Source organism: Sarcophilus harrisii, chromosome 4 (genome assembly GCF_902635505.1).
Source record: "Sarcophilus harrisii chromosome 4, mSarHar1.11, whole genome shotgun sequence".
NCBI lineage: Eukaryota > Metazoa > Chordata > Mammalia > Dasyuromorphia > Dasyuridae > Sarcophilus > Sarcophilus harrisii.
In genome coordinates this window covers 436,914,352-436,932,964 of record NC_045429.1, presented here as the reverse complement: position 1 = coordinate 436,932,964, position 18,613 = coordinate 436,914,352, and the positions used below count along the sequence as shown (strand labels likewise).

Below are 18,613 nucleotides of genomic sequence, written 5' to 3'. Positions count from 1 at the left end.
CTTGATTATAAATAACATTAAGGTGAAGGATGAAAAGTTTGACTATACTGAAGAAAGCATTTTCTCATCTTTATGTTGCTTCCATTCTCAAAATACACTACTAAGTCACCATACTGGCTCGATATAGAGCATATGCTTAATGAAAAAGAGGTGAAATTATGTCTGAATTCTGTTGACCCTTCGCTTAAGAACACCTACCATGGCACATGGATGTCTAAGATTTAATCGGTTAAACATAACACTAACTTTTCTGCTTCTAGATCGTTATTTAATTTACACTGGTGTTATCTGCCTCTAATTTTGGTCTAACAAATAGATGAACAGGTTTGCTGCCTTCCTTGGGAGGTAGTGTGAAGATTGAGCATTGGAAAAGCATTTTAAGGATGTGTGGATACCATATTGGGTTTGCTTGACCATCCATTAAGAGATTTATCATTTTGTTGTGTTGTTCTGAAAATCCAAGTAACATGACCTTTTTGATTCTTGTTATCATTTCCATTACCAGCTCTGCTTTGTAGCAAGGCGTTCCATGAAAGTAAACACCCCGCTGACCACATCTGACACTGTTTCTTTGCTTACCTGCTGTCATCCATTCTCTGGGAGGCCCCAGTGGTCTCATACTGCTCCAGGCTCTTTGCCTTTTGCTGGTGTTTCCCTTTACATTATTGTGGTCGTGCTGCTAAGAGATGGCATTTGTGAGTGTTCAGGATCCTGGGCTTCAGGATATACAGACTGACCTCTGGCCTGAGACTCAGGATCTGTCCAGCCCAATCTTGTTTCTAACAGTGGCTCCAGTTGGCACTCTTGGCTGCCGTGGCATCTGGATGGTGTCACTGCTTTTCTTCTGACTCCAGTTTTCTGTAAAGTGGGCAAGAGCTGGTCTCTAGAGGTATCTTTTTGTTCTGGTTTGATGGTTCTCCAAATCCTTCCATTCAATTCAGCAAAATACTAGACATCTGTACCTGCATTTTGGGTGTGGGTCATTCAAACTCAGGAGTGAAATAGGCTCCGTGTTCAACTTCTACCAACTCATGTGCTTACGACAGTCTTGGAAACGCTAGTCAGACTCCCGAGAGTCTCTGGGGTGATTACTTCCCTCCATCCTCCATATTGACTCCTCCTCTTCCCTCTTGAGCCAGTCCGGCCCCCAGGGCACTGCAGCCTCTGACAACCTCAATTGTCTGTGAATGCCTGTGGTCTCCAGGACCAGAAGCAGTGCTGTGATGCCATGAACTCTTTTATTTTGTGTATTGAGGGGTGTGTGTGTGTGTGTGTGTATGTGTGTGTTGATCATTTCCAGCTTGTAGGAAGGATCTGTTCAAGCTTGCTCTTGGGGATTAGGTTTAGGATATGGTTAAAAAATAGGCGTACCACATGACTTAGCCATTAGTGGATCGTAACTTGAAGATGCAGAAGTCACTTTGGAGCCTTGAAGGGGCCTCAAGATTGTCATGAATTTTCCTTTTTATCCTTGTAAATACAATAATAGAATCATAAACTGTGCAGAGAAGTTGATTGATAGTTTTTGGTTGATAACAAAATGACATTTGTAAAGCACATAACACAGTTCTTGGCATGTAGTAGGAACTTAATAAATGCTTGTTCCCTTCCCCTTTGAGAGAAAGGCTGAAAATACTTTTATTTCTTCTTATTTTTTTAAAAAAATTACTCTGTTCAAGCTTTAGGGGGCACTCTCTCATTGATCTACTCTGAGACAGTGAACAAGGTAATATTTATTATGCATTTCTTTTAGGCTGGATCAACTTCTATGTCCCACTTTCTTTTTTTTTTTTTATTTTATGAAAAATTGAAAATGTTAATAGTAAATGGAATCTTGTTTTCCTTTAGCATTTGGATCATAAAACAGCCCTGTGAGAGGTCCCAACTGCACTTCACACTGAATTCTCCTCATGGCAAATGATATGATAGCAAATTCCCATAATATTTCTCTATTCCTAAGATAGGACTTGTTTCCATGTTCTCTGCCTCTGGTAGCTTTTTGAAATTTTAATATTTTGCAATTCAAAATCTACTTTCTCTCTTTTTCTTTCTCCCATACCCTCCCCTCCCCATTTAAAAGAAAAAAAGGAAAACAAAACTCTTATGACAGACTTTCATATTCAAGCAAAACAGATTGCTCCACTGTCCACATCCCAGAAATGTTTGTCATCCTCACCTCTGTCAGGAGGTGATAACATGTTGCTTCATGGATTCTCTGGAGCTGTGATGGGTCACTTCATTTTCTTTCCACATGGGCTACCTCCCTTTGTTCCACAGAAGAAGTCATTCTTGTTCCCAGAAGCCTTCTCCTCACCACAACTTCTTTCCTGCACTGGCCAGGGGTCTTGATAAGACTTCTTCTCCTCCTCCCCATCATTACAGTGCTAGTTAAAGGAAACGCCTTTCCCCAGCAAACATCAGATTCTTCTTTCTGTGCTCATGTAGCTCAGTTCTCTGAAGTTTGGTTACATCTTGATCTGGTTGGATTGCAAGCTTCTTGGGAGTTTGCATCATTTCTGTATTCCCATGCTTGGCACCTTGCACTGAACACTTCTGGATTCATTGATCCTGCCCTTTGGCTGGTTCTTTTCTGTCTTTTGGGAAAGTACCATTTCTGGGTACCAACAACGCTGCCCACTCATTGGGATGACTAACCAGAAGTCACCAGTAACACCTTCCAACTAATCCTCACAAACCAGGGCTTCCTCTGTTCTGGGTTTGCCAACAGTCTTCTCAACCACTTTTTAACATCTTTTTTACTTCTTGGTATTTCTAAGTACCTGCAGTGCTTGTCCCCAGACTGCTCTAAGTCCTTAAGGAGCAGCTCCCTCTGGTGTTGCTTATGAAAAGACTGTCCTTGTTGACTTCAACACATAATTTCCCTCCCTCTCTTTCACAACTATCTGTCTGAATATTCTCATTTTCTGCCCTCCTCCCGTATTGCACAGTTTCCCAGCTCAGATTTTGCCAATTCGTGGACTGAAGGTGAAGGATGGAGAGGGGAAAGCTAGAAAGGAGTTAAAAGGTCAGGCATCTTATTTATGATCCTGACCCTGGGGAAGAGGTCTCACTTAACTCTCATGCTTTTTCACCGTGTAATTATGTTTTGAGGTATGTGACCTGACTCTTGGCATAAGATACTATGTGTAGTTGTCTGTGTTCCATTAGGATTGTGTTATATTTTTCCCTCAAGCTTGTTTAGACTATCTTGGAAAAAGCAAGTGATGCTACAACAGTTGCCCACAAGAGAGCAGAGTAGGATAACAAAAATATATCCAGGCTTTGGTTTATTAAGTTCTTAGCTTAGGGACAGAGTATATCATAATCTCTTCTCCCCCCCCCCAAAAAAAAAAAAAAAAAAGAAAACCTTTTCTAAAAGTCAGCTGGTTGGCTCAGTGGAAAAAACCGTGAACCTGAGTTAAAACTTAGCTTCAGATACTCACTGTGTGCCTCTGATTAAGTCACTTAGTCTCGCTGCCTTCCTCAGTTTCCTCATCTGTAAAATGAGTAAATAAGAACACCTAATTTCTCAGGGTCATCATAATGATAAAATGAGATAGTATTTGTGAAATACTTTGTAAATCTTAAAACATCTAAATGCTGGTGATGATGATGGTGGTTGTTTGTGGTGTAAATGTGTATTTTAGAAAGCTGAATTCTAAGTCCATTCTTTTACTAAAACAAGCACTTGTCTTAAACCCAAATGACCCCTGTTATATATAGTTAATAGTTTGGATAAGGATAGAATAGTATAAAATGAAATCAGCACTGCTGAAATCAGAGGGTGCCTCAAAGTCTCCTTTCCAAGGGTCAATGGAAGTGAGTTTTATTCCCTTTCTGGCTGTGTTTTACTGAAAGGAAGGTATTCTTGGGAAGGGGGAGGGAATCAAGTTTAGAAGCCCTGTGGAGGGGTAGGCTCTTTGTTTTGCAAACAAGGTCACCATATGATTTATCAGATTGAAAGTTCTTACTGTTCACTGAAGGTGTGATTGAATTGCTAGAAACTTAATTTATGCCCAGTGTCATAAAATGTGGTATAGCTGAGCATGAGCCCAAGCACTAATCTTTGAGAATGGTTTGTGACTGTCATGGGTAGTTGCTAGGGTAAGGTCCGGGTTTCTGTTTGGCCAGGGTCAGCTGTGTCATTCTCTGTCACCAGGTGCTGCAAACTTTTAGGCCTTAAAAATTGGCTCTTTATCTAAGAGCTGGAGATAGTCAGGTCTCTCACCAGCCCATAGAATTGGGGGGCTGAAGTATCTTCTTTGCACAGCCTTTAAATGGCAGTGTCAGCAGATTGGATACGTGGGTGGTTGTAAATAGATACTGTGTCCAAGTAACATGGTATTGGTTCCAGCAGGCAGGGCGCCAATGGACAAACGCCAGCTTCAGTAAAAGTTAGCAGTAGAAATCAGTCTATTTATCTCTTCCCCAATTTCTCCATCCCTTCCTCTTCTATGTCCTCCCCTCCCTATGCCCGCAAGACTTTAGTGCGCCCAAATTGAAAATAGGAGGGTATGGTTTCCAGTTTAATTTGAGGAGGGCTGGTGTGCTAACCTTTCAGCAGCCCTCTCGATTCACCCCAAAGCCTCCAGCCCAACAGTTAATTTTTGTCCCTTTTTTTTCTCCTCCCCTTCTTTCTCTTCCCTCATCTTACCTCATCCTGTACTGTACGCAGGGTTTCCTGATACACTGGTGCTAGGCCCAACTTCTTTCTAGGGAGAGAAAATTTGTGCTCAGAGACAAGAATCAAAAATGGAAAAACAAACAACCTGTAGTCGTCTTAACAGCTCCTCCCCTATCTCTGCCCAGGTCAGTCGCTCCACTCACTCTCACTCCATGTGGACCTGATTGTCCACATGGAGGGCGCAGTGGAGTGTGCCCTGTGTTTGGGGGTTTAGTTCTGGTTTCTTTGCTGTGTGTGACCCCAGGCTAATCATTGCAGTGGTCCAAGCCTCCACCTCCTCGTTTATAAGATAATGGATACTTGCATGGCCCAACTACAGGGTCTTGAGAAGATTGCTTTGTAAACCTTTAAGTGCTGTATAAACATGAGGCCCAAGTATTGTCTCACTGTATGATGCCAAATGAATCATGCTTGTCGTTGGAATATTGTCCCAGGTGGCCACAACTCTGTGGTCTTTTGGACCATCCCTCTCTGGGCTTACCAAACTGAGCCCAAACCACAGAATCCTAGATCCAGACCTGGAAAGGCCCTCTGAGTCTGGATCTGATTTAGAGCCAGGCCTGAAAGAGCCCTCCAAGTCTAGATTTGCCGAGGAGGAGACTGAAGCCCCAGGGCACTTGCCTAGGGTCACATAGGAAGCAGCAGAGGTAGGATTTGGAGCCACATCCTCAGTGATTCAGCCCCATTGCTACAAGAAAGTGCTCAAGGATAATTGAAAGCCGACTGTCCCTATTCTGCTGATATGTAGGGCTGGTGGCAAGCTGTTGAGTGAAATAATCACTTTATTCTACACCATCCTAATTTATAGGGACTCTCTAACACACACATTCTAATGAATACCCTAAATTGTCATTTCCTCGTCCAAAGTTTCCAGGTGACAATGTCCCATCACCATTATCTCTTTCAGCTTCGCCAGTCTCCTTGGCTCCTCTTGCCCTCACACCTCCCCACCTGCAGCTACCTTGCTTCTGTTTGTATGTATCTCTATAGAGGGTGTCCTAAGTCCAGGCTTGTTTTCCCTCACAAGGCATCAAGCTTCCCTGAGGCTGTGACTTGACTCTTTTCCTTTGTGTCCCCATTGTCTGGCACTGAGGAGCGTGGCCCATGCTTGCTGACTGATTTTAGCCGTGCCTTAGACTAAAGACACCTAATCTGTCCCATGCTGATACTAAGCAAGGTTCATTATCTACAGTGATCCCAGCTGAGCCAGGATGGCCCCCCACACCCATCTTTACCTATAAGATTTGTTTTTTTAAAGCCAGCTGGGGGTGGTCTGGCCCAACATCAAAGCAGACCTGGTTTAAAGGCCATCTGTAATGGCTCATAAAGCAGGCAGCCAAGCCTTGTAAAGACGGAAGACCCAGAGAAAAGGAGAACAAAATGCAAAGAAAGACAAAGACAATGGTTTCTTTGGACTTTAATCTTTCTTTCTAGGATACGTGAATCCCCCTAAGCTAGGGACATACAAAGCCTTTCTTTTTGTGAGGTTTCTGAATGATGTTGGGGGTCTCTGGGTGCAGTGACCTTCCTGACATCCCCCACTTAATCAGAGAGTACCTACCTTTATTCCTGACCCCTGCTGTCTCTGGCTGCTCGGGTGCTTCCATGACAATGGATATCAGAACAGAGAGAGCTCTTCCTGCACATCTCTAATAAGTTCCATGCCTTTGACCCAATCCATCCATGCATTGTGCATGTATGTTGGGTTCATGGATCAAATAGCTTTTCTCTTGTATTGTAATTCAAGCCCAGGCAAGCATATAGTTTTTACAGAATGACATTTAAGTGTGGTGTTTCACACACAGGCCTCTGGAACAACAAAAGAGATCGATTTTTAATGTCTCTCTCTCACCAGGAAGTTAGTTTATAAAAACCATAGAGCAGGGAATTGGAGAGCACCTCTTTTATCTGGGATAATTTAGGTTAGTGCTGGTTGGAGCCAACAGATTCCCTCTTAAACATCCCACAAGCACTATAAAAGTCACCTGAGAGAGAGGAGATGGCCACAGAAGTTAAGGCATAAATACAGTTAGGCTCAGCTGCTCCCCTGGGGCCGGCTCCTTGTGGTGAATCTGCAGTGCTCAGCCTAACCCATGGTTAGGAGCTGCCTTTCTGAAATGTGGACATTAAAGCCAGTTTGGTTTGTCATAGGATTTCTGGGAGTGTTGGGTAGGTGTGATTGGGAGTAGGAACAAAGTTGGAAAAAAAAAACAAAAAAGAAAGAGGATTTGTCCATTCAATCTTAGAATTCACCAGTTGCTACTAGTTACTTTTTCAGAGTGAGAGAAAAATGTTGGTTTGTTTTGGACACCACCATACTCTTTAACTGCTCCCAGAGAGAAGGGAGAAGGATGGAATTGATACATCTAACCAAGCCAGTCTGTGATTTTTTTGGTACAGGAAGGGCTGGGGAGGAGACCTCTGACAGTGCTGATGAGCATGTTCCTTGCAGTGTTCTCTTAAAGGCTAGACCACTGGGAGGGTTAATGACTTAGCAGAGGTCTCATCTCTTTCCTCCCCAAGAGTTCCCTGTTCCAGAAATCCCTTTATCCCAAAGCTTATGGATCCAGAGAATTCCCACATTGAGAGTACACTCTCCCTGACTCCCAGAGCCTTTGTTTAAGGAGGGTTCCCAGTCTGGCTGTCTCATTCCTTTCTAGGCTCTACTCTGGACTTCTCTACTATGCCTTTGTGAGGGCTCCCTTCCCTGCTCTTGCCACCTTCCCCCACCCTTCAGCTTCCTGTTAGAAGTTGTCCTTCCCCTTGGAACGAGAGCTCTTAGAGGGTAGAGACTGTTTTTCTTTCTGCTTAAGTTTGTCTCCTCAGTATTTGGCCCTCCAGCAGTGCTTAATAAATGTTTGTTGGCTGATCCGGTCTGGGTCAGACAGGTTTTGAATCCAGGTTTTCTAGATTCTGAAGCTGGCACTTTCTATTTTAAATAGCCCACTGCTTCTCAGTTTTATATGGCCAATGCTGTGTTGGTTCCAAGTCATGTAGGCCCAACTCTGTGTTATTTAATCAAGAATGTATCAATTAGGCAGTCGGGCAGTCAGCAACCATTCATTTAGCATTAATGGGTGCCAGTCACTGGCCTAAACACTGAGGATAGGAAGCAGCCTTTGTTTTTGCTCCAGGAACTTTATGTTATAAATGTTATAACTACCAGGTACCTCCCAGGTGGGTAGAGTAGGTGAAACTGCCCCTCTGGCCTTAGGTGATGTGTCTTTGGATTCAAGCAAGTTGCCAATTTTGTAGAATGAGTGTTAATGCATAAAGATGCTAGCAAAAGTCCCTATGTAGGTCCCCTGCTCCAGGGGATATAGTAAACACGGGCTGCTGGAATGAGATCCACTCTGCCCGACTGTCAGGTGCTGACTGGCCTCCTCCTGCTTTGGCCCCAGCATTGGGCCAGGGGTGGGTGGGTGAGATCTCAGAGGGCTCATATCTAGTTAGAGAAGAGAGATAGGAGAGAGATAGGCCAGCCGTTCCTTGGGTTCCTGAGTGTAAGAGCTCTGGGTTTGCGTAAGGAAATATGGGCTGCAGTAGTAGATAGGATTCTGGGAGCAAGAGGGACTTCAGCTGGGCCTCAAACTGGAGGGGAAGAGAGATTGAGAAAAGCAAATGTGTGCAAGTGAGAAAAAGCTTGGTTTCTTTACTAGAAAAGTGGCCAGCCTAGATCACGATGCGGGGTTGTTCGTGTTCCGTCACATCTAGGAAGGTGGGATCAGCCAGGTGGGGCAGTTTGCTTTTTAAAATATAATATATATTATTTATATGTAATATATATATTTTAATATAATATAATAATTGCTTTTGGTTATATTTTAAGTTCCTCCCCACCCCCACTAGAGAAGGCCACCCTTTGGCACAGCTCCCTAATGATGTCTCCATCTACCTCTCTTCCCTGTGTGTGTATATATCTGCATGTAAAGCCATACTCTGCATACCTCTGCTACAGTCCCTTCTCTAGAGGTGGGCAGTGTATCGCTCCTGGGCCCTTTGCAGTTGATTTGAGAATTTATAACACTCAGAAGAGCTTAGTTGTTTACCATGGATCTTTGGACTGTATTGTTATTACAGTGTCAGTGTTTTCTTGGCTCTCCGCTCATTTTACTCTTTGTTATTTCGAGTGGGGCAGTTTAGACTGGAGGAGAGGATAGATAGGACAGAAGTGATTGTTTCTCCTGGTGTGCTGGAAGTAAAAGGGGAAGCACTGAGGTCCTGGGCACTTTCAGTCCTTGAAAAAAATATCAAGGGCTTGCCTCCTCCTCCCCCCGCCACCCCCCCCCCCCAACGTTGTGAGGTAAATTCAGAGACAGATTCCTGTCCTCAGGGAGAGAGTAGTCTCATTGGAGAAGGAAGACCCATAGTACAGAAAACAATACGCACCGTACATGGTGAGTGCAGGATTTATGGCACAGTCAGGAGCAAAGGAGCCCAGACAAGGGGAGCGGCCCTGGAGACGTGTGGAAAGGGCAGATCTGGGGGCATTTAGAACACTTACTGGCCTCTGGCTGCCGGGCACTGTGCTGGCTGCTGGGCAGAAGACAGACGGAGGAGAGGTGGCGGTACCTTGGAGAGAGCAGTTGGAGCAAGAGACGACAGAACGTAGCATTCAGATCTGGGGGTTAACGGTTGTCTTATAAGGGGCTGTTAGATTGAAGACACGACACTTGGCTTATCTCCTAGTATGTGGAGGAAAAGTTACTATGATGGAGCTGAGGGTGGCCTGGGCAGAGAAGCAGGGGTCACCTCGGTTCTGATCCAGTTTGTTGCCACTCAGAAGCAGTGTGAACAAGCCCTTTTCACCAGGCCTCTACTCCTCCCTTTCTAGGAAGGGAGAGGACGCGAGTTAGTTAGGTCCTGAGGAGAGGGCAGAGGTCACGTGTCTTCATCGGAAACACAGGGCTCATCTGCTCCAGACCAGCCTTGGGACGTCTTGGCCGGCAGGCGCCACCCAAGCCAATAAAGAACTGTTTAGAATTCCCAAGACCGGAGGACCCTGGGACAATCACAGGGAACCTGATGTTTAGGGGGAAGGAAGTAATTTATAAAACACATGTTATTTATCATTTACAGAGGCAGGGACACAATTCTGGTCAGGCGTCAGTTTTCTTGGCTTAGGAAACATCAGCAGGGAAAGCTCTGCGAGTCACGAGCTTGACATTTCAGTCTGTTTATTGAAAATGGCAGGGGTCGGTTCATGCCCCGTGGGGACCCCGGCCTTTTGGAACAAAATTGACTTTCCTTGAAAATGTCTGGCTGTGAATGTTTAATTTTAAATTACTTGAGCCCCCAGGGTGAGGACAGGTCTGCCTTCTCGTTGTTGCTCATCTCTTCTTCCCCCCCCCCCCCACCTAGGTCTTCCGAGTGGTCAGCATCTGCTTGGGCACCCCCCCAGACAAATTCACCTGGGAGTACCGAGACAAGGATAAGACGTACCATAAGATTGGACCCATCTCACCCTTGGAGTTCTACAGGGAACACGTCAAGCCTTTCTTCAACATGCAGGACAAGGTTGGGGACCATTGTTAGCCGTGGCTGGCAGTCAGCTAGAGGGCGGGTCCAGGACTCTGCTTGTCCCTGTATAACCTGCAGATTGGAAGCTCAGTCCCCCAAGCAGGCACTCTAGGGCCTGGTCCTCCCTCAGTCCATGTCAAGGTCTGTCTCCATAGGCTCCTTTGACCTGGACAGGCTGAGTCCTAGTATTATGAGTGGGTGGGCTGAGAGAGGCCTCCCTCACTTTTCTATTCTAGATTTTTTCCACCTCCTTAGTAAGAAGATCTCTCCCATCTGTCCCCATTTTCGGTGCCCTTGCTTCCTTCTGTGCCCTTTTTTTTTAGAGTTGGGACCTCAGCACTTTGAAGTCACATTCTGCCATCACCCCCTTATCACAAGTAGTGCATATTTGGAAGAATGATGTTGGGGGGGCCATTACCCAAAACAAATGGATGGAAGTCTCACAAGAGTCCAGTTCAAAAAGAATAGACTCATATCCCTTTATCTGAATTGCAGGTCGCTCTGGGCCTCTCCAGGACTCTTTATGTTGCCTTTTGTTGGTTTGTGTTATTGTGTCACGTGGTTGTGGTATCAGTGTACATTGGGGTACATTCCCAGAGCAGTGAATTGCTTGCAGCTCGCCCCGAATCTGGGGGCTGGGCCAACCACACTGCCGTAATGTAGTCTGTGTTGTGACAGACATTGCCTTGGTCTCCTCAGATCTGTCTGGTGAACGACCCTCGGAGTCAGCATAAGTACAACAAGCTGTACACTGTGGAATACTTGAGCAACATGGTTGGCGGGAGGAAAACCCTGTACAACAACCAGCCCATTGACTTCTTGAAAAAGATGGTCGCCACCTCCATTAAAGAAGGAGAGGTAGATGCGGGCCTTGCTCGGCTCCCTGTGAACTAACTCTTTTGGGCTGGGGATCTGGGAACCGTCTGTGCTGAGCTCCCCCTTTCTCTCTCTGTAGGCCGTGTGGTTTGGCTGTGATGTTGGAAAACACTTCAATGGCAAGCTGGGCATCAGTGACATGCACATGTGAGTGCCCGCAGCCCCGAGGAAGCGCTCTCTGGGTTTTGCTGACCGAACGCTGTGGGGCGGGGCCTCCATCTTCTAGGTTGGGGCTCTTTGCCCTTGCTGTGGGTGTCATGAACCCCCAGAGCAGGCAGCCTGGGAAGCTTGTGGATCTCTTCTCAGTCGTATCTTCAAACATGTAAAATAAAATGCATAGAATTACAAAGAAAACACTTATATTAAAATATGGATACCCAAACCAAGCCCTGAGTTCATGGACCCTTTGTTAAGAAGCTCTGATTGAGAGCCTGGAAGATCAGAGCAAGAGCTCAGGCTGCCGAGGCAGGGGAGACAGGAGGCTGGAGTTCCCACTTCGCTTCTCAGAGTTGCTGGCCCTGGGACATCTCTAAGCCGCTTGCTCCTATGTAAATGGTGGGAGTCCCTCATGAGGTGACGTAAAAGCAAAGCACTTGGCAGCTCATGGCAGTCTCAGAAGCCGCTTGTTAGGGCTCATTGTACAGATAAGGAAATTGAGGCCCAGGCCGCTGACGTGTCTAGCAAGGCACAGGAACTAGCAGAGCCAGGATCTGACCCCTCGACCTTCTGAGTCCACAGCTAGGGCTCCTTAGGTTGGAGCAGCCTGTCTCTGATCCCTTTGACTTGAGATTTGGGGGCATACATTCATGTCTTGGGTTTGGGGCAGACGCCCCCACATGGCACAGGGAAGAACGTTTTGATGATGAGCTGTGATCTGCCTCCTGCGTGTGCTCAGGCAGAGCCCAGAACAGCTCCAGGTCCCATTAGGTTCTGCATTGCCCCTCACGAGGAATGGCCGGGCTTTTCAGGGGGAGGTTGCTTTTCTTTTGGCCCTAATCTTTTTTTTTCCTAACACCTTGTTTGTAGCTACGACCATGAGCTGGTGTTTGGTGTCTCCTTGAAGAACATGAACAAAGCAGAGAGGTTGACTTTTGGTGAATCCCTGATGACCCACGCCATGACCTTCACGGCCGTCACGGAGGTAGGCCTCCCCCCGCTGCCGGCAGTGTTTGCACAGATGGGTCTGAACTCTCCCTCAGCCCGCTTGTCTGGCCCAGCTTCCTTACCAGTGTGTGTGCTGTTCTGGAAAGGTCGGCTTCCAGGCAGGATGTCCCACCTGCGTCACTTGGGGCAGGGTGGGTCCTCCCAGACAGACCAAGTGGGAACATTGCAGTGAAGTGAGGAGCGGAATCTGGGCAGAGGGAGCTAGGGCAGGCCCCCCCCCCCCAGCCCAGCCTGCAGACATTTGTGGTTTGCAAGAGTGAACTTGGAGGCGATTTTTGTTTTCAAAGAGTTAAAATACGCCTTGGATGGAGTGTGCAGGAAGTCCCTGCTTAGTGGTCCTTGTCTCCTCCAACCCACCCTGTTTTTATTTACTTCAGGGTTTTTCTAAAATAGGACTGGGAGAAGGGTAGCGTGTCCTTTGTGTACATCCCCAGTTCTTTGGTGGCATTCAGGGGGGTGGACAAAAAGCACTAGGACATCTCCACAGCGGATGCTGGGCTGCCATCCACAATGCTCGGCTTGTTTCTAGAGTCCATAGTTCTGATGAACCTGGCGAGAAGTGGTCATGAGGAAGCCTTCTTGTGACCAGCCTGGGCTAGACTTGCTAGACAGAGGCCATAGGCTTTGTTAGCCTCTTTTATTCCTTGGTCTGTTAGAGAATCAGTGATAGGTGGAGTGGGCACAAAGACCCCTGGCTTCAAATCCTCCTCAGACTGAGAGCTGAGGTCCTGGGCAAGTCACTGGGGGAAGGGGCTTGTTGGACCCAACCCTCTGACTTCTGAGGTCGCTTCTAGCTTTGAGCCTGATGTGTGATCTTACCTAAGAGTATGTTGGAAGTAGGAGAATGGAGAAGTGGCTCTTTCCCTTGGAGGGATCTCTTGGATTGCTTGATTCCAGGCGTATTTATGAGGGCTGCCCCTCCCCCCCTGCCCCAAGTACAAAACACCAGGGGACCTTGGGACTCCCGCCTACTCCCAGGGAGTTTAGACAGGAAGAGGAGCTTGGACCACGTGGTCTCCAAGGCTTCTAGGATGCTGGGATCCCATTCCTGCTGAGCTATGGCCAGTTGGTGGTGGTAGTATGGGGATGCAGTTAGAAAGGGACTTGCTGTCTAAGGAAAGGTTTTAATTGTTCATTGGAATCCCACCCAGTGAACCTCAGCCCTTGGGCAGCTTCTGGCATGACTGTATCACATCTATCTTGGGGATAGATTGAGGCAATAGCTTCTTTTTCCACTTTTTTTTCCCTAGGGGTACAGGCCCACCCTTTTGCCCCCTTGGTTTTCATCTTCTTGCTTAGAATTATAAAACTGAAAAACTTTAGAGCTTCCTCCATCCTCTTCCCCTCATTTCTGAACAAGACATTTGAGGCCCAGGGAGAAGGAAGTGACTTGGCCAAGATGGCCTAGCTTCTCGGTGACAGAATGAGGCAAGCTCTAGGTGCTCCCTTTGCTCCACGGAGCTGGAAAGGACCTGGATGAAGCCTGCGGCATCAGGACTGAGCTGCCTTTGGGTTTTAGCCAAAGGAATGAAGTTCAGTTGTGGAAAGGGAGGCCTCAGGGAACAGTGGAGAGAGGTGTGTTTGAGGGGAAGGAGGTCTTCATGGTGACCCTGGACTCCGACCCTGTCCTCAAGCACGACTTCATTGCTTTCCAAGAGAAGACAAAGAAAGCCCTTTTTTCATGTTGTTCTGTGCATGTCACTAGGGGAAATCCTTTCCTGATGTGCTGTTTCCACTCAAGGCAAGAGTAACCAGATTGCCAAGTGAACTGATCAGATTACTCCAAGGATTACTTTTTTTTAAAAGAACAAATCTCCTAATGTAACTAACTACTGGTAACCTGGTATGGTAACAAATGTTCCTAAAAAGATGTAGGCTGGAGGATTTTCCTGTTGCTTTGTAAGGTCACAAATGGCAAACCTGTGAGCTGTCGGGACAGAAATAATTGGAAAGAGTCACATTTTTCTTCAGTATTAACTTGTTACCAGGTAGCCAAACAATCGAATAGCGATATTGACCTCCAAGCTGGGGGTAGCATCACTGGCTATAGTTTGCACAGATCTGAGAAGACAAGTGCTTTCCGGCTTGGAGTGGATTTTTTCCCCCTTAAAAGAAAATGAAAGCTCCATCCCCCACAGACTGATGGGGAGTGCTTTGCTCACAAATGTGTTTCCCTGCTGAGTGATGGACACTGCTGGACCTCACACAGCTTCAGAAACAAGGACAAAAGTTGGAGTCTGAAGCCCCAAAGGCATGGGGCTGTGTGTGTGTGTGTGTGTGTGTGTGTGACAGATTAAATCACATAACTTAAAACAGAAGATGAACATTTGGGTTACACAAAAGAACATAGAACTCAACACTGAGAAGAGATTTTAAGTAAGAGCTGTCTTTTGCCATTAGAAGTAAGGAGTTAAAAGGGATTTTTCATGAATAAAATATTGGATAAGTTGCTCACGTTTACATGTTTGGACATACGCTGTCTTATAAAATTTACTGGATTCATAAGGATTTTTGTTTAAAAACTGTGTGAGCGTGTGTATGGGTGTGTGTGAGTGTGTATGTCCAAATATCATATGGTTTTTTACGATTTGCTTTACTTTTCAAGGGCTTTTCTGTTGTGCCTGGTTTTTCCTTTGCTTTAGAGCCTGGATATTTTTACTTTTCTGAGTTGCAAACCACCCAGCTTCATGTCCACATCTCTCCTGTCCAGCTTTGCTCAGGGAAGTTTTTATTCCAGCTGGGTCTGATGAGTTTCTGGGTCAACTGTACACACATAATGCTGGGTGGCTGCTGTGAGACTCACAGTTGAATGGAGGGATGGATCCCAGTTCATCTTCCGCATTTGTAGTTTGTGATCATAAAAGGAGGAAAAATTGGAACAACATAATGCAGAAGGGAGTGTGTGTGCCAGGAGCTCAGCTTATGTGGCCCAGATTTCTTCTGAAGAGCTCGTGGGGTTTTAACTCTACTTTCCTTTTATCTCATGATCTCTTTGTGAGAGTTTGGCTCAGAAATATTTATGGCATCATCAGCTTAAAGCTGGAAGAAATCTTCCTTCCTTCCTCCCTCTCTCCCTACTCCTTCCTCCTTCTTTCATCCCCCCCTCCCCCTCCTTCCTTTTTCCCTTCCTTCTTCCTGGTTCGATGACTTGTTCTAAGTCAGTGGTTAGTTACCTAGTGAATCATTCACAAAGGAAAGGTAGAGGTTTTTAGTCTTTAATTGATATCTCAGTTGTTGATACTTGTAGAAATGCTTAAAGAAGGTAAAAAATGGATGCTGAGCTTGAGTAGTAGTGAGGGAATTGGCCACTGGAACCCTATAACCATTCTTTGTGCCATTCTTGGATGATTCGGGCAGTTTTTAATGAGCATCATTGGTTCTAAGGATAAGTGTGAGTGATGAGCATTTACTGCGGGCCCTTAGTGACCCTTCTACCTAGAGGATTATTGGCTGTTGTTGATCCTGGAACAGTGTGTGGTGCTTGAAAAGGCCACGAAGTCAGGCTAGCCAAAGGAAAGTCACAAGCTCACAGAGGAAACCTGTCCCTAAGTAGGTGTTGATGGATGAGGGAGTCAGGAACTATGCCTCCTGCTAACATGTCTGAGTTTCTGAGCATGGGTGGACTGTGCTCCACGGGAGCCTCCCACTTGTTCTCTGCCATCATGTGTCAGTTAGTGTGGAGGAGAGAGTAAGTGAGGAGGAGAGAGTAAGTGACCAGTGCCAGGCTGACGGTGCTTTGTCTCCTTTTGAGAAGATAAAGGCTGAGTTTCTTTAAGACAAGTCTTCAGGACTGAACATTATTCTCTTTGACTGTTTTTTTTGTTGAGTTATATTCAGTGTTTGTATAAATGCCACCAAGGAAGGAAGGGCTTGGAGACTGGTGGCATTCAGCTCCCCTAGGAGGAAGGCAGAGCCCGCCAGGATGCCTGCAGGAGGTGAGCCCAGTACCTCCCCAGAGCCCGGGGCAGGAATTCAGCAGGGCACAGCCTGAAAGCCAACCCTTGGGAAGACTGAACACGTTAGGTTTCCCTTACTGCACCTTCACTGTCCGTGCAGACCAATTCTGGCTTCCTGTGACTTACCCAGCTTCCTCCCAGGGACATGGGATTGGGATGGGGGCAATGCTTGGGATTTCCCTGGTGTAGTAGGTGAGGAGAGTCCCTCCACCAAGATGGATTGGCTCCTTCCCTGCAAAGATTACTCAGAGAATTACCTGGAACTCTTAGAGCTTAAATGCTATGTCCAGGGTCACAGAGCCAGGATGTGTCTGAGGCAGAACTTGAACCCAGGTCTTTTCTTGCTTTGAGACCAGCCCCCATGTAAAGGCACAAATTACATTTGGTACATGACTAAGAATTTCTTAGTTGGGGGATGGGGTTTTTCCCTCCAGGGAATCTGGAGCATTTCCCGGATAACTTTTATTTTCAGTCATCACCTGATGGCAGCTGGCTCTGCCACATCCTCAAGCCCATGCAGAACAGCCTGTAGGTACAGGGGGAGCCCAGAGGCTGACTGACCCAGCTGCCCAGCAGGAGGTCAGTCGTGGCGGCCATGAAATATCCCCGATATACAGAGACCTTGGTGGGTAGAAGGACACATACTTTTCTCCAATAGTTTCCACTTGTCTTGGGGAGCAGAGTTATTTCTAGAAATATGTGCCGTATTTAAATGCTCTTTCCTCCAGTACAAGGTAGTAGAGCAGATGTCTGGGAAGAGTGTTGGAAGTCAGAGGAGGATGAGCCCGTCTTGTCAGCTTGGGCTCCCTGAAGGCAGGTGCTGGTCTGGGCTTTGTATTTCCTGTGCTTAACCCAGGGCCAGGCACCTAGCACACTTGCTATGTTCTTGTTGACTCAGAAGCATTCCTGGAGTTGGTCCTGTGCTTTGTGTGCTTTGAACCCAGTGTAAAAATGGGAGGGCTGCGCCGATTGGGGCTGGAAGAGGCCCTGGGACTGAGAATAGGCCTGGAGGTTGGGTCACCTTGGGATTCGGCCTAGGCTTAGGCACAGGTCGGGCCACGTCAAGTATTTTGAGGTGGGAGCAAGCACTCAGTGGATCAGGAACAGTCATTACATGGCATTGGAGGACTGTTCACCATATTTACATTTTGGGTTTTTTTCAGGATGTTCATGAGGGAGCGTATGAAAAATGGAGAGTGGAGAATTCCTGGGGTGAAGACCATGGCCACAAAGGTAAGCTAACATGCTCCTTGTTGGCTGCTTGACTGGTAACTATTGTATCCCTTCATGGGGTGGGATGTCTGGCCAGGTTCTAGGTCCTCAGATTGTGAAGGAGACATTCAGGAGGTTGACATAACCGTCGAGAACAACCTGGGGGTCTGAGGTGGGGGTGGGGGTGGACTTTTTCTGTAATCCTGTCTCACTTTGCCGTACCCCGAGAACCTCCTCAGCCTTTCTGACTGAGAGCCAGCATGTGCTGGGTTGCACTGGATTCCTTTGGTCAGTCACATCAAGGCAAATCTGTCCCCAAACTGATTTCCCTTGGCCCTTGGAGCTCTACCAGACAAATAATCAGCCTCCTTCAGATAGGTTACCAAGTCACCAGCAACGATCACTCAATTTTCTGAAAGAAGAGTAATCAGGAGCTAATACAACTTTCTGTTGAAAAGCACAGTGGAAGTCATGAGTAAGCAACAGGAAATATGCTTTTAATGTATATTTTAAATAATAGATAAGAGCTTTTTAAAAATGCTCATTACTTAGTTTCTAGGGACTCAACCAAGAGACCATGAATTCCAAGGAAGCCCGTGGTGTTAGTCTGTCCAGCGCTTGGCCCATCGTGGGCTGGGAACCAGACCTTCCCCAAGGCCGACATCCCTCCACGGTGTCAGTTTTCCGCTTAGAGCAGTCGTATCGCTTTTCTGCTGCTGTGCGTGATCAGAAAGGCAGGGCACGTGGGGATTTGAGCAGTGCCGTGGTGGACCCCGTGCTGAGAGGCAGTGGGAGGAGGTGTCCCGGCCCTGGGACAAAGCAGCATTCTTTCACTCAACTAGGAGCCAAGAGTCAAGGGGAAAAAATGAACCAGAAAATAGAAATGTCATGGCTCTTCTCAGTCAGGTTTCTATCGTTTTCTTCACTTTCTTCTGGAAGGGCCTGTCAATCTGACCTATGTGCCCCATAGAACTCGAGACCTCTGGTTTGGGCTGTGCCCACTGAGGAAGCAGCAGCACCTGCCTCACGGGCTGGGGAGGGGGCCAGACACAAGCCCACGCTGGGTGGAACTCTGGCTCTTGGGGTTGGAGGCCCCAGATGCCACCTGGTTCAATCCTGATCCATTCCTACCAGTGGCCGTTCAGCAGCTGCACAGTCGGGCCTTTCTTATCTGGGCCCGCTTGAGTTCCTTCCTTTATTA

General features: G+C 46.7%; 1 protein-coding gene across 2 annotated transcripts in view; it reads left to right on the top strand.

The window, feature by feature from the left end:
• Positions 1–18,613, top strand: part of BLMH (bleomycin hydrolase) — a 44,015-nt gene that overhangs the window by 11,104 nt on the left and 14,298 nt on the right. For both annotated transcript variants that reach the window (XM_031967740.1, XM_031967741.1), the window contains 5 exons: positions 10,046–10,201; positions 10,904–11,062; positions 11,160–11,227; positions 12,107–12,221; positions 17,364–17,433. In XM_031967740.1, coding sequence (XP_031823600.1) covers positions 10,046–10,201; positions 10,904–11,062; positions 11,160–11,227; positions 12,107–12,221; positions 17,364–17,433 — 568 coding nt within the window. The remainder of the gene's footprint in view (positions 1–10,045; positions 10,202–10,903; positions 11,063–11,159; positions 11,228–12,106; positions 12,222–17,363; positions 17,434–18,613) is intronic.